Raw genomic sequence first — 17,391 nt, forward strand, 5'->3', positions numbered from 1 at the left:
TTTTATACACACGTACCTATTTCCGGCCAGTTTTATACACACGTACCTATTTCCGGCCAGTTTTATACAGACGTACCGGCCAGTTTTATACACACGTACCTGTTTCTGGGTTGATACTGACAGTTTTATACACACGTACTGGCCAGTTTTATACACACGTACCTGTTTCTGGGTTGATACTGACAGTTTTATACACACGTACCTGTTTCTGGGTTGATACTGACAGTTTTATACAGATGTACCTGTTTCTAGATTGATACTGACAGTTTTATACACACGTACCTATTTCCGGCCAGTTTTTACAGACGTACCTGTTTCTGGGTTGATACTGACAGTTTTATACACACGTACCTGTTTCTGGGTTGATACTGACAGTTTTATACACACGTACCTGTTTCTGGGTTGATACTGACAGTTTTATACACACGTACCTGTTTCTGGGTTGATACTGACAGTTTTATACACATGTACTGGCCAGTTTTATACACACGTACCTATTTCCGGCCAGTTTTATACACACGTACCTGTTTCTGGGTTGATACTGACAGTTTTATACACACGTACCTGTTTCTGGGTTGATACTGACAGTTTTATACACACGTACCTGTTTCTGGCCAGTTTTATACACACATACCAGCCAGTTTTATACACACATACCTGTTTCTGGGTTGATACTGACAGTTTAATACACACGTACCGGCCAGTTTTATACACACGTACCTATTTCCGGCCAGTTTTATACACAAGTACCTATTTCTGGGTTGATACTGACAGTTTTATACAGACGTACCTGTTTCTGGGTTGATACTGACAGTTTTATACACATGTACCTGTTTCTGGCCAGTTTTATACACACGTACCGGCCAGTTTTATACACACATACCTGTTTCTGGGTTGATACTGACAGTTTTATACAGACGTACCGGCCAGCTTTATACAGACGTACCGGCCAGTTTTATACACACGTACCGGCCAGTTTTATACACACGTACCGGCCAGTTTTATACACACGTACCGGCCAGTTTTATACACACGTACCGGCCAGTTTTATACACACCTACCGGCCAGTTTTATACACACATACCTGTTTCTGGGTTGATACTGACAGTTTTATACAGACGTACCTGTTTGTGGCCAGTTTTATACAGATGTATCTGTTTCTGGGTTGATACTGACAGTTTTATACACACATACCTGTTTCTGGGTTGATACTGACAGTTTTATACACACATACCTGTTTCTGGGTTGATATGGACAGTTTTATACACACGTACCGGCCAGTTTTATACACACGTACCGGCCAGTTTTATACACACGTACCTGTTTCTGGGTTGATACTGGCGGCTAAGTGGAAGTGTAGAGGCGGAGCTACACCGTTGTTGTGGAGGGCAAACTTGTGGAAATCGTGAATACTGGCTACACTGTTAATGCTGGATAGGTTAGCCATACTCATCAACGTGTCAGGGCCAAACTTGTGATGCTTTCTCCGCTTGTGAATGGCGTGTCTGTAATAAGCAGAATACGGAGTCAGAATACAATATTGCTGTATGGGAAATAGTAAGTAATGGTCCAGAATTCTCATTTAACTAACAATGGACTCTCCACCATAATAAGCTTTTAAGGAAATGATCATCACAGATGTGTTAGTCTAGAAAATCTACTTCCTAAAAGATTAGTAAGTAACAGAAAAAAGCTTTTACTCAAAAAACCTATTGTTATAGCCTTCTGCTATTTTTTAAACAAAGAAGCAATACATTTTTTATATCAATTTCTCTAATCTTAGGTTTTTAACCCAAAATACAGCAAAAAATAAAATTCATGAAATTTCTTATGGTGTGTTGTGATGTCAAAACTACACATGAAATTTCTTATGGTGTGTTGTGAGGTCCATACTAAACATGTAATCTGTAGGGTGTGTTGTGAGGTCCATACTACATATGTTATTTGTATGATGTGTTGTGAGGTCCAAACTACACATGTAATTTGTAGGGTGTGTTGTGATGTCTGTACTACAATGTAATCTGTAGGGTGTGTTGAGATGTCTGTACTACAATGTAATCTGTAGGGTGTGTTGAGATGTCTGTACTACAATGTAATCTGTAGGGTGTGTTGAGATGTCTGTACTACAATGTAATCTATAGGGTGTGTTGTGATGTCCATACTACACATGTAATTTGTATGGTGTGTTGTGATGTCCATACTAACAATGCAACTGTATTCCAGGTTTGGTTGAAATAATTAACACTGATAATTTTTGCGAGACTTAGCTCAAGGAATGTCTTGACTCCAAGCATCCCTAATTTCCAGGGTCCCTAACCATAACCTCTGGATGATGTTCCGTAAATTAAGGATGAGTTGAGATGTCCACTATGTGATCTAACTTTAATCCAAGGTTTATAATGTTAGACTTTTACTTTTTAAGAAACAGATATAAACACAAAATATTACAGTGAAATGTTGATGATGTCATCGTCCCAGTCAGGGCTAGAAAGGTCAAACCATAGACAAAAGTTTAATATAAAATGAAAATTCATTTATACTATGTTTATTAATACTGTATCTTTATGCAATGTTTCCCGAAATCGTCCTCCATTCTGACATTAATATACTGCATCTTAATAAAATATTTCCTGAAATCTTTCTCAAATCTGACATTAATATACTGTATCTTTGTCCAATGATTCCTGAAATCTTTCCCAATTCTGACATTAATATACTGTATCTTTATTAAACGATCCCTGAAATCTTTCTTCATTCTGACATATCTATGAAAGCGTACAACATATAAAAGTTATAGCTCTATAATATTGTAAAAATGACGTCCAGTTTTCTGGGAAAAGGTTCACAAGTTGAACAAATGAATAAAAAATACCTTACAGTAATTTATTTTCACTGACATAATTGTAATTGACAAGATATTGATGATAGTTTTCAGCCAAATGAAAATCGAAGCAAATCAATGATGCATAAATGATATCCCAAAAGCCAATTGAAGCACTGACCAAAATAATTGATAGCTAATTGATGAACATGCAGAGGTCATGTGATGAGTGTAATTTACACTAAAATGTGCTTTATAAAAATATTATAAGTGCTTGTTGTGAAAAGAGAGATAGATATTTTCTCTTGGCTTATGATGACTCGTTAAGGAACAAATAATTAATTGCTAAAATTTTCAACTGATAAATACCTATGATACCGTGTTTGCTCCATGGTAATTTCTCCTATACCAACATCTACATGCAGACAATTATGCACAATGCTTTAGGTTCATTGTGTAATCCAACAACTGTAAAAACTGCACAACATTTATACTCAATTTAAAAAAAAACAAACATATATCATGCACATGATATATAGAAAATAACTTCTTGCAGACATCAGCAATATAAATAAAAGTGATAGCTTAATGGAAAGAGAGACTACAATACACAAACAGGCATACCACTGAAGGGTAAAGACGCCAAACAGAATTACGGGAAATAATGGGGTTACCTCGGAGACCTTTATCTTATTGTGTACAGTAACCTAATCCAAAGATTTCATATTCTAAATCAATTATCAAACAATATTCTACATCCTACATAAAACCTGTCATTGAAATAACAAAATCTGTCATTGATTTTCCACAATGAACCACGCCAAGTTAAATCAGTTTATTTTGATAAAATTTAACATTGATTTAGGAGTACTCAAGATGTAAATGTTTAAAGTTCAACTTTTTCATTAATCAAGTTAACATTAAGAAGTCTAGAGTAACACTTGTTAATTGTTTACTGGTGTTCATTACACGTCTCGGGGACAGGAATGGGGGGGGGGGGGGGGGGGGGGGGGGGGGGGGGGGGGGGGGGGGGGGGGGGAAGGGGGATGCAGGTTAGAAGTTAATTTAAAATATTATATACCAGTAATATAATATTGTCCTCAGGGACTGTAATATAATTTCTGGCTCTAAATAAAAGGATGGGCCTGTTACAGGATAATGTTGCAGCATTTTGTTGACAATTTCTAGTGAGATGCCGTAAATAATGGTGGTCTTTGCCTCAATCTGTTCAGATTTCTGTATAGAAACACCAAATACAATATAGTAAAATTTACCCCCTCCCCAGGGGTAAATGTGTGGCTCCAGGGTCATGAAATTCATAATTTTAGTAAAGCACCTTAAGACCCTTCCATCTATAAACAGTATTTGATTCTACCTTATTTCGGTCTGAAAAGAAGATTTTTGAAATTTCAGTCAATTTGACCCTTTTTAGCCCCGCCCATCAGCCCCTGGGGGTCAGTCAGGGCCAACATGTGCATACCCTCAATCTGCCATCCCAAGCTGATAATGTTAACCAAATTAGAATGAATTCCAATAGAAATCAAACAAATTATAGTTAAAAATGTGATTTCCATATATAAACTATAGTAAAGTTTACCCCCTCCCCAGGGGCAAACTTGAGACCCCAGGGTCATGAAATTCACAATTTTAGTCAAGCACCTTAAGACCCTTCCAACTATAAAGAGTATTTGATTCCACCTTATTTCGGTCTTGAGAAGAAGATTTTTGAAATTTTCAATTTTACCCTTTTTAGCCCGCCCATCAGCCCCTGGGGGTCAGTCAGGGCCAACATGTGCATGCCATCAAACTGTCATCCCATGCTGACAATGCATACCAAATTAGAATGAATTCCAATAGAAATAAATAAAATTAAAGTCAAAAATGTTATTTCCCTATATAAACTATAGTAAAGTTTACACCCGCCCCAGAGGCCAACTTGTGGCCCCAGGGTCACGAAATTCACAATTTTGGTAAAGCACCTTCAGACCTTGCCATCTATGAAGTGTATTTGATTCCATCATATCTGAGAGTAGAGAAGAAGATTTTTGAAGTTTTAGTCAATTTGACCCTTTTTAGCCCCGCCCCTCAGGCCCCTGGGGGGTGGGGACCATATAATTTACAATTTTGGTTCACCTTCAGCCATAGAAGCTTCCTGCCAAATTTCATTGAATTTGGTTTAGGGGTTTTGTAGAAGTCGAAAATGTAAATTGTTTACGGACGCAGGACGCACGACGACGGACAAAAGGGGATAAGAATAGGTCACTAAAGACTTTGTCTCAGGTGACCTAAAAAACTACAAAATGCAAAGAAACATATTGAAGTTTTAAAAACCTTCTTTCTAGTATTAATCACTAATTAAGAATCTACATACAGGTAAGTAATTACTTGTGTCATACTTGTATCATCTCAGACTCAGGTGAGGAGCCTGTATGTGCTTTATCATCAACACAAGAGATCCCAAAGGGATCTCGGCACCCACCATTAAGTGATCTTTACATGTTCTATACCAGACTGATTTTTTCTCCTTTTCTTCTCTTTCCTCTTTTCCTCTAAATCATTTGGAAACAAGGAGAATCTTCTAAATCACGGGGAATCTAACCATGAAATTTGAGAAAGAATAATGAAGAACTTTCTGAAAAGTTTCAACACTTGAAATTCAAAATGGCTGCCTGTCATCCATTTTGCCTTCGGATCAGTCTCCAAATTCAATATCACAACTCCAGACTAAGAGGACACACATGTATTGGAGAGGGGAAAAAAAGCGAAAACAAACTTCAACACTCAAAATTCAAGATGGCTGCCTGTCATCCATTTTGTTTTCCAGTCAGTCTAAATAATGATCCTACCTATGAAATTTGAGAAAGATCCTTGAAGAGGATTTCAGGAAATAGTAATAACAAACTTAAACCTACCTATGAAATCTGAGAAAAGTCCTTTATGTCAGATGTAGTTCTCAAGAAATATTGATAACAAGGTGTGTTTAGGGCCAGACCACAGATGAAGATTGATTTGAACAGCCCACCATCTGATGATGTGGGGTAAGATTCTAAATGATGTACTTAGCAGTATACATCCCATCGTATTACGGTTAAATGGCTGAATTGGTTATCATATAATAAACAAATTTTAAACAATCAGGCAATTTTAATGTACAAGAATACTCAATAATGAAACACCTGAAAAAATTTGAATTGTTTTACCTATACGTCTGATGTTTATGGTAGATCTACATGATCTTAACATATACACCTGCCATCTAACAAGACGGACATTTTCAGAAACTCTAAAGATCTTAACCTAATGTGAGAAACAGTACAAAACAAATCAGTATTTATCTTTTAAGTAATCACCGAGGATTTTTTTATGGAATGATTTTCCATGATCTTTCATGCTATAACTCGTACATGTGTTTTCTATGTCATCTGCATCAAAATTTTTATCTAGACTAAATGGAAGTTGGGCCAAAAGCTCAGCGAATGTATAAGGTAAATCATTATTGTATACATCGGTGATATGATGATTAATAAAAAACAATTAAAACTTGAATATAGTTAACAATAAATAAAATTAATAAACATTTATAAAAATATTAATATTGAATATATATTTGCAAAATTTAATAAAGTGAAGTTCTTGCGAAGGATAAATATATGAAAAAGAAAAGAAAAACCAACATTGACCACAAGCCTTTCTGTCCTCTTCAGCTTCTTATATATTTGCATATATTTAACTTTAAATTAAATTGTGATTCTATACCAAAAGCAAATATATATCCTTGAAGCACCTCCCCCTTTTTTACGTCCCTATACCCTCTGATAAGCCCCAACATGGCATGCTGTTATTGTACGATCAGCTTAAACTGAAAATGGCAGTGAAAAGACGTAACACGTGACCTTTCCTCCTCAGGGCTCGTCTCATCAAGGTCGTTGTCCGGAGAGTCTGACTGAGAATTTGGGGTCGTGTCGGGATTGCTAACAAGATACAGACAGAACACAACAGTGACATACAGGAAAGAGAGAAAATGGGAGAAAGAAGGACAGAAGCCTTGAAAAAATACACACATTCTTATATGTATAGTATTCTATAAATGAAACTTTAGAATGTTATATTGTAATGCAACTGTTCAATATCAATGTTATATTTAACAGCAGCTGATAGTTCATCAATCAATAGCATTCACAATTTACTGTGAAATTATTTTTTGTTCAAGATTACGAAAAGTCAGAATTAAAAATGTACAAACGTCATCCCTCTTACTGTACAGTTCTTACTAGGGATCAAATATCATAAAATACTGGACTTGTTCATCATTAAACAGACGGTATTTAGCGAATCATTATCTGACCTGCAGTAACCACTTACAATTTTTACATTCATGTTTGAAACATAAATCTAATATCTACAATGCTTAAATTATTCAAGTGACATTTTATTTAGAAGGATCTTCTGTCAAACAAATACAGCAAAATAAAAGCTTGCTCACTCTGCCGTGAAGCTGATAGCTTATAACATGGCCCACTAACAGTCACACAAGGATCACAAAGAAGCTTAAGCGACATAGAATTGAGGAGCAACAGAAGAAGGAAACCACTGAACCACACCGTCATAGCAACTGAACCAGCTGGCCATAAACCACTGAATCACACCGTCATAGCAACTTAACCAGCTGGCCATAAACCACTGAATCACACCGTCATAGCAACTTAACCAGCTGGCCAAAAAAATCTCAATGATATGAATAAAAGTCTATTACAGAATCAACTGTTGATAATATTAGACATTCAACCAATCAAATCTTTACTATACAGAGGTCATACATTCAACCAATCAAATCTTTACAATACAGAATTCAGACATTCAACCAATCAAATCTTTTCACTGCAGAATTCAGACATTCAACCAAATCAAATCTTTACAATACAGAGGTCATACATTCAACCAATCAAATCTTTACAATAAGAGGTCATACATTCAACCAATCAAATCTTTACAATACAGAATTCAGACATTCAACCAATCAAATCTTTTCACTGCAGAATTCAGACATTCAACTAAAAAAATCTTTACAATACAGAATTCAGACATTCAACCAATCAAATCTTTTCACTGCAGAATTCAGACATTCAACCAATCAAATCTTTACAGTACAGTATTCAGACATTCAACCTATCAATTGAAATGAATCTTTTTGCCGTTCAAGCCATCAAAATATCAACTGTACATTGTCTTAGCCAAAATGTCAACTACAATGTCTAAGCTCATCAAAGTACCACCTCAGAACTGGAGCAAAAAACAAAACAAAACAAAAAACAAAACAATAGTTATTTAAATCAGGCAATCAGCCAGTCAAGTTAACAGAAAATTTGCCACTTAAACAACTGTTCACTCAAAAGCAATTGAACAACTAAAATGTTTCTATTGAGCCAATCAACAGAAAGATTTAGCCTTTTCATTTATCTGCAGTCTTCATAAAGATGCAAACAGTTTCCAAACAAATTGGACTAAAAGCTTTAATGTACTGCATACTGAAAATACATTAATCCTAAAAGTACATTAATCCTAAAAATCAAATTTCATCTTCCACATGGTAAATCCTGCAGCAGTGAAAATTATTGGACATCATATCAGTTGTAGATGTTTAACAACTGGCCAAAAGTAGACTGCTATAGTGTACTGTATGTCTTTTCGAAAATTGAATTAGGCTTTATTTTCAAATTGATAACCAATCAGCATGCAGTAAAATAAAAACAAGATTCTATTGCATTATGTCCATGAGCCTGGCATCAAGACAATGCTGACTTACAAACAAAATAAGCTAAACAGAAAAGAAAAAGACTTTTAAGATAAAACCCTATAAATTATGGCCTTTGATATCTTTATCAAAATCTATGTTCCCTTTTTTCATACTTATGTTGGTCCCAAATCTAGAGGTACTGGACCATTTTGGGGGATTTCAAAGCAATTTTGCAGAAAATATAAAAGAAAGTTGATCATGAGTAGGGATCACATAGAGAGGTATGTGTCCCTCATTAGTAAACTATGTTAAACTACTTGATTGTATGTAGTGATTTTTTACCATTTTTAACCAGCACCAAAAAGCAGGTAAATCAAATATTATGATACTACGGGGTGAATAATATGATAATGAACTAAATCAATGGAAGAGCTATCAGGGTTATCATGTACACAAGTTTAGTGCTATACAGACAGACTCTCTGAATCATTCATGGCACTTGTGCACAGATTACTCAATACCCAGTCCTACAGACCTTACTGAGTGGATAACTCAATACCCCAGTCCTATACACCTTACTGAGTGGATACCTCAATACCCCAGTCCTACAGACCTTACTGAGTGGATACCTCAATACCCCAGTCCTACAGACCTTACTGAAACCTCAATACCCCAGTCCTACAGACCTTACTGAGTGGATTACTCAATACCCCAGTCCTACAGACCTTACTGAGTGGATACCTCAATACCCCAGTCCTATAGACCTTACTGAGTGGATACCTCAATACCCCAGTCCTATAGACCTTACTGAGTGGATACCTCAATACCCCAGTCCTATAGACCTTACTGAGTGGATTACTCCATACCCCAGTCCTACAGACCTTACTGAGTGGATTACTCAATACCCCAGTCCTATAGACCTTACTGAGTGGATACCTCAATACCCCAGTCCTACAGACCTTACTGAGTGGATTACTCCATACCCCAGTCCTACAGACCTTACTGAGTGGATTACTCAATACCCCAGTCCTACAGACCTTACTGAGTGGATACCTCGATACCCCAGTCCTATAGACCTTACTAAGTGGATTACTCAATACCCCAGTCCTATAGACCTTACTGAGTGGATTACTCAATACCCCAGTCCTACAGACCTTACTGAGTGGATACCTCAATACCCCAGTCCTATAGACCTTACTGAGTGGATTACTCAATAGTGGATGTGGATGTAGCAAAAAATGGACAAAAATAATTGACTTTGTTACACTGATATGTAATAAATAGGTATACATGAATGCTGGATTATCAAAATAGCATACACAACAATGACAGTTGTAGAAGGCAGCAATACAATTAACAGCATACCTTTCAAAGAAGTGTGTGTGAAGTCTTGTAGGAGAGAAAAGAAAATTTCAAAATTAACACATTCAATATCCACATCACATGCCATTTAAACTTCAAAAAATGTCATAATTTTCAATTCTTTTATGTCAATTATAACAAACCTTTCACCTTCAAGTGATATACAAAAAATGTATTTTGATTTTAATTTCTTATTATATAGCTATTTATCTATTTACATGATATTTTTGTATTTGTCCTAACGCGTTGAATTGTAATTTTCATCCCATAACCATACTGATTGAAATCAACATACTGCTAATGAAAAATATTGGAATACCACAACCAAAGGTTCTCAAGGTTGATAAAAGTCACTTGCCTACTGGCGGTGAACTCCTGTTCTACAATACTGTTTTAGAGAACAAGATGTAGTTTCCCGATGATAAACATGAGAATTATCTAAATTATTTGTAATATGCCCAAGTGTCCAACACAAAAACTTCAGCTAAAATAAAGATAAGCTTGTTTTTACTGACATGTTTAATGAACTGCACTAGCCACAGGTGGGCTTATTACCTAATGGCAGAAACTGAGTCATAGTTAAAATTTGATTTACATCTGCTGGGGAAATATAAGGTTGAATATACCGGTAATTCAAATACTGTTAGGAATTATTGAAGAAGAAAATGGAGCACAAAAACCAATATTTGGCCCAATTTATACCACAAGAAAAACAAATTCTGGAAACATAAAAATAGTTGGTTTGAATTTAAGATTCATTACAGTATAAGCTAAGTGTGTTATGTCAAATATAAACAACCACAACACAATGTTAGTATGAAAGACAGACAGGTTGTTTTTTTAGTATGTGGATTTAGAATATTGAACATTATATTCCAAAGTCAAAGAGCTTTTCTGTAATAGAACTACTTCTACCAGATAACAACATCGTACTAACAAATCTAGAAACTATTTGGTTAGTTGTAATACTACCGGTTAGTAATGAATAGAAATCCTATAAATACCACTGTGCTATGATGGATACACTTGTAGGCTCCAAATTCAATTCGTTCTTTCCCTACTATCATCTCAGAAAGTAAGTTAAACAAAGGGCGTCTTTTGAAAGTCATATGCTTATTCGTTTACCTTATTTTATCTCAGATATTTTTTCGATTAAACTTTGGATTTATTTTTACCTCATTTCCTTTCTTCTTTCTACCTAATCTCTACTTACCTGATGGTTTTAAGACGTTGCATGAAGCGTTTTTTATGTCGGTGAGTATGAAACTTTCTTTCAGAGGTTGTGGCAGGATCGAATTGTTCAAGGTCAACAAGTCCGTCATCAGGAAGGATGGTTTCACACCACAGTCGACAGACATTATCAGCACAGGATGTCACAAGCATGTTGGCCACCGAGCCCCTACGAAGAAAAAAACAGTATAACTTGTTTACACCAACAAGACCTTTTAAATTATGCTTTTCTAGGTACAGTCAAACTCTGATATCTCAAACACTCTACGTTACTCCATCTCTCTGATATCTCTACATAGAATATAACTCAAATACTCATGATAACTCAAAGTTTTTCTTACCCCACATAAACAATGTTTGACTCTGGTAAAATTGATATAATCCTCACAACTGACCCGGAGAAAAGTCTGACCATTTCAGGACTAGATACATATACTGCTGTAATACATTCACGACTGTATCTTAAGCTATTTATCTCCTATTTCATTTAATACACGAGTAAAATATCAACAATGATAATGAACAGCCAGTTTATTTAAGTGTTTTACAGTTTACACACATTTTTCAATGTCGCTGTTTATTATCAATGATATGGACACATGTATCTTACCTCGGCATGTACTTGCTTGTTTTCCTCCAAGAGAAACCTGTGACGGCGCGGGGATGGGCGATGTACACAAAGGAATAGTGATGTACTTCCTTCTTGGGACTAACAGTACTATCGGCACGCATCAGAGGTAATTGTACTACAAAATATCAAATGGACATGGTGGTTAAAGCTCGATCCTTTCTATATGGTTCATACAAACTTTGAGCGATCTAATTTCAACACCTTTCTGTCATTAAACTCAAGGAATTTTCAAGAGTTGAAATGCAAGAACATTTCCTATCTGTATGAACCTTGGTTAAATAGTCAAGGTTTTTTCATGTTTTGATGATGTCAAAACCTTAATTTTCCTTTTCAACAAAAAACTAAAAAAAAAAAAAAAAAAAAAACACATAATAAAAGGAAAATCCCAACAATTCGGTAGATTTGATCAGTCATTTTGGATATGGATCAACATTTACATATAAATATGTACATTTCAAGAACAGATGTTCTATTCTGTATGAAATGAAAACTTACATTTTCTATCTTCGTGCCAAATTTTCACAAGTCGATCAGCCTAAAATAAAGAAACAGGAATATCTAAAGTGGAACAGAGGTACATGTATCATCGTAAACACAGTATAAAGTATTTAACATTAAATACTGACATGGTTAGTGGGAAAACTTAATGCACAATATATGTCAAAACAAGATTAATTCTGTCTTTGGGATAGAGATATTTAATTTCAAATAGGTTTCAGAAAAAAATTGTGTAGAGAACTGTGTCATTTTGGGTCAAATATCATAATATTTTGAAGCAATTTTTAAGTTGTTACCATATTATTCACAGCTCTAAAAATCACAGAAAAAAATAAGTTAACTTATCCTTCAGAGCTGTATTAAAATTGCAAATGTTGTAAAGATTACAATTATATATACTGTATTAGAGGTAATATGTACGGTTAACTGGCAATGTTTACATATCTAAAACATATATTCATCAGAATTTGGCAGTTTTACTGTACACTACTACCTTACCTTTCCAGCTGAAGCAAACAGCAATCCATCCGGGGAAAACTTGACGTGATAGATTGGCGTCGCTGGTCTATTGGTACAAAACATTTTAAAAGGTTATATTAAACATTTATTTAAAATATTACAATTATAATATGCAATGAATAATTAACAAAGGGTTATTAAGACATATATAACATGTCGTCAAAATACAGAATAGTCTTTCACTGAAATGACCCTGAATGTTAATCTTGTGTAGTTTAACTTTACGAACCTTTATGTTTATTATAAATAAGATAACAGTTATAGTTTTCTGTCCGATACATAAATGTGATTTAGAGAAAAAGAAAATTTCCATGATATTCCCTCAAATCATGTCTTCATATGCTGATGGAAACATTCACCAATAGAATGTCCTTTCAATTTCAACAAATTATATTACTGATGGAAAATATAGGGCATCAGGCATCCCCTATATAAACCTTCTCCTTATTAACTTTGGTTTGATACAGTCATTGAAATAATCAAACAAATATATAAACAATACATATTGTGTCTCCGTGTCCCAACTAGACCAGATACACTAAAGTTGTTTTTAATCTTTAGATTCAAAGTTCTTTATGGTTGTTTCAAGTTCTTTTTAGGCGTTTAACATCCTGGCAACAGCCAGGGTCCCATGAGGGTAGGATTTTGTTAAGAGAAACCATTGTAAGGGTTATATGAGGGCAGGATTTTGTTCAGAGAAACCATTGTAATGAAGGGGTTGTATGTTTCCACTGTCACACAACTATTAACAGTAACTTCTGTCTGACATACTTCTCTACGGACAATAAATACTTACGTTCATATCAACCAATTTTTGGAAAGAACTTAAATAGGCTCTCCCTGTTCAATCCTTCTGTAATATTTTGTGTCAATAAAATTGTTTGAACTCAGAATCAATCATATTTTGCAGCAATATATCTTTCTTTTCTGTAAAGGATATTTTCTGTTTTAACTGCTAAAACAAAAAGTCTAAAAGGTTGACAAACAAAACACAACACCTTCCTAAGTAAACCCACGCGCCAGTATAGCTACATACTTCTGACTCCAAATGCAGTCCCATGTACTCTCTTCGTGAACATCTGGAGTTAAGTGGTTCGGGTCCAGTGTTTGACCGGAGGAGTGGACCTCTGGACCTAAGTGGTTACTGTCCAGTGTCTGACCAGTGGAGTCGTGGGTATCCTCCCCTCCCATGGAGAACTGGACCTGGTGACCACCCGGACTGATGTCCTGTGTATGGACCCAGATCTGTATGGTGTCACCTGCTGTCAACAACTTTGAACCTGTAAAGACAAAGGCATGAAATCTTCTTTATCACAATGTTGTACATGTAATATTACATAAATTTGTTACTTACAGGGATATGTAATATTTATTAGATAAACGATCTGATTTAATCAAGTTGAAGTGAATGATTTTGTGGTCTGAGCCAACTCTGAATTATCCTGACTAGCAACAAATACACCACTAGTGAGAGCTTCGTGTGAAGCATGTGTGTGTTTAGCTGCCATTTTGACCAACTGATCAATTGAAAGTATCATGTGATCACTATATTTAGCAAATTTCATAAAATCTTATGGAAAAAGCTTCCGAGTGTGTAAACAAAGCTAATGTTGACCAAAATACTGGAGGGAATTACAAAATATAGGAATTCAGACTCTAGGTCTTAGCAGAACAAAAATGACATGAAAAAAAGGGAGATTTTGTCTCATGCAGAGAGGAACCGCATGTATAACAATGTCATTTACAATGTCATGTATAACAATGTCATTTACAATGTCATGTATAGCAATGTCATTTACAATGTCATGTATAACAATGCCATTTACAATGTCATATATAACAATGTCATTTACAATGTCATGTATAACAATGTCATTTACAATGTCATGTATAGCAATGTCATTTACAATGTCATGTATAACAATGCCATTTACAATGTCATGTATAACAATGTCATTTACAATGTCATGTATAACAATGTCATTTACAATGTCATGTATAACAATGTCATTTACAATGTCATGTATAACAATGTCATTTTCAATGTCATGTATAACAATGTCATTTACAATGTCATGTATAACAATGTCATTTTCAATGTCATGTGTAACAATGTCATTTACAATGTCATGTATACAAATGTCATTTACAATGTGTTTTATTCTGACACTTTACCACAACTATTCTGAATATCACAGGTTGGTAAAGCTCAGCTGATTCATACATTACTATAACTCAGAGATCAGTTCTTCCTAACATTTATCCGTCTATACTTACCTTCCATGTTCCAGGTGATAAAGCAGGTCGTCTATATACTTACCTTCAATGTTACAGGTGATGAAGCAGGTCGTCTATATACTTACCCTCCATGTTACAGGTGATAAAGTAGGTCGTCTATATACTTACCCTCCATGTTACAGGTGATAAAGTAGGTCGTCTATATACTTACCTTCCATGTTCCAGGTGATAAAGCAGGTCGTCTGTACTTACCTTCCATGTTACAGGTGATAAAGTAGGTCGTCTATACTTACCTTCCATGTTACAGGTGATAAAGCAGGTCGTCTATATACTTACCTTCCATGTTACAGGTGATAAAGTAGGTCGTCTATATACTTACCTTCAATGTTACAGGTGATAAAGCAGGTCGTCTATATACTTACCTTCCATGTTACAGGTGATACAGGTGATAAAGCAGGTCGTCTATATACTTACCTTTCATGTAACAGGTGATAAAGCAGGTCGTCTATATACTTACCTTCCATGTTACAGGTGATAAAGTAGGTCGTCTATACTTACCTTCCATGTTACAGGTGATAAAGCAGGTCGTCTATACTTACCTTCCATGTTCCAGGTGATAAAGCAGGTCGTCTATATACTTACCTTCCATGTTACAGGTGATAAAGTAGGTCGTCTATATACTTACCTTCCATGTTACAGGTGATAAAGTAGGTCGTCTATATACTTACCTTCAATGTTACAGGTGATAAAGCAGGTCGTCTATACTTACCTTCCATGTTACAGGTGATAAAGCAGGTCGTCTATATACTTACCTTCCATGTTCCAGTTGATGAAGCAGGTCGTCTATACTTACCTTCCATGTTCCTGGTGATACAGGTGATGAAGCAGGTCGTCTATATACTTACCTTCCATGTTCAAGGTGATACAGTTGATGAAGCAAGTCGTCTATACTTACCTTCCATGTTCCTGGTGATACAGTTGATGAAGCAGGTCGTCTATATACTTACCTTCCATGTTCCAGGTGATACAGTTGATGAAGCAGGTTGTCTCAAACACGGCTGTCTGGTACCACTGGTAGTCCAGTTTCTGTGAGCAAAGCAAATATCAGAGTTATAATGATCAATTTAACTCAACATATATAACCAATATGTAGAGAGAGATCAACATTTCAATGTATCTAGGGTCAACATGTAGATGTCAAAGGTTAAGGAACAAACATGTCTAAAGTTAAGGGGTAGACATGTCTGAGGTTAGGGGTAGACATGTCTGAGGTTAGGGGTCAACATGTCAGAGGTTAATTAATGGGTAGACTTGTCATTGTACCAGGGGTCAACGTGTAGATGTCAAAGGTTAAGGAACAGACATGTCTAAAGTTAAGGGGTAAGTACGTCTGAGGTTAGGGGTTAGACATGTCTAAAGTTAAGGGGTAGACATGTCTAAAGTTAGGGGTTAGACATGTCTAAAGTTAAGGGGTAGACATGTCTGAAGTTAAGGGGTTAGACATGTCTGAGGTTAAGGGGTAGACATGTCTGAAGTTAAGGGGTTAGACATGTCTTAAGTTTAGGGGTTAGACATGTCTGAAGTTAAGGGGTAGACATGTCTGAAGTTAAGGGGTAGACATGTCTGAGGTTAGGGGTACACATGTCTGAAGTTAAGGGTACACATGTCTGAAGTTAAGGGGTACACATGTCTGAAGTTAAGGGTACACATGTCTGAAGTTAAGGGATACACATGTTTAAAGTTAAGGGGTACACATGTTTAAAGTTAAGGGGCACATATGTCATAAGGGATCTACATGTCATTTTACAAGGGTAGTGTAGTACAAGGCATCACCATTATAAGATATAAGACATATCTGAAGGGTTATGGTATGATGAACCTGTAAACAATACAATTTATATCTATAATCCAAAGTTACAAAGTGATAAATAAAATAGATACAGAAGCTGATGATGACCATCATTTAACTGCTTGACTATATCCTGTCATTCTTGAAAGTGTAAATAGATTTTGCAGTGTTTTTTTGTTGTTTTTTTTGTATTTTTTTTCTATTATTTCCCTAGTTAGCCTGGCCCCTCCAGCCACACCCTTCGTTTATACACCATGAGGTCTCCTTTGCCCAATTATGCTTCAGACATAATTTCATCAAAATCCATTCAGTTCTTCAAGTCTAGTAGGGATTTAAAGGAAATGTTGACGGACCACGGACTACGGACAGATGACAGACGCTGCACCTTAGCATAAGGACACTGCCCCTTGGGGCCAGGTGAGCTAATGATATATGTGTGTAAAAATATCATAATGTATGTAATAAAATTATAGTGTATATAATAATATTATAGCGTATGGTATAATATT

The 17,391-nt window shown here is 35.6% G+C and overlaps 1 protein-coding gene across 1 annotated transcript in view; it reads right to left on the reverse strand.

Annotated features, from left to right (window-relative positions):
* LOC117334673 (dmX-like protein 2) overlaps positions 1-16,198 on the reverse strand; it is a gene marked incomplete in the record, with an annotated part of 79,632 nt that extends 63,434 nt beyond the window's left edge. The window contains 7 exon segments of the mRNA XM_033894429.1: positions 1,321-1,505; positions 11,131-11,316; positions 11,758-11,893; positions 12,274-12,313; positions 12,775-12,841; positions 13,832-14,075; positions 16,041-16,198. Of these exon segments, the coding sequence (XP_033750320.1) occupies positions 1,321-1,505; positions 11,131-11,316; positions 11,758-11,893; positions 12,274-12,313; positions 12,775-12,841; positions 13,832-14,075; positions 16,041-16,047 (865 nt within the window).
* Positions 16,199-17,391: the final 1,193 nt, after the last annotated feature.

Source organism: Pecten maximus, chromosome 9 (assembly GCF_902652985.1).
Source record: "Pecten maximus chromosome 9, xPecMax1.1, whole genome shotgun sequence".
Classification (NCBI taxonomy): Eukaryota; Metazoa; Mollusca; class Bivalvia; order Pectinida; family Pectinidae; genus Pecten; species Pecten maximus.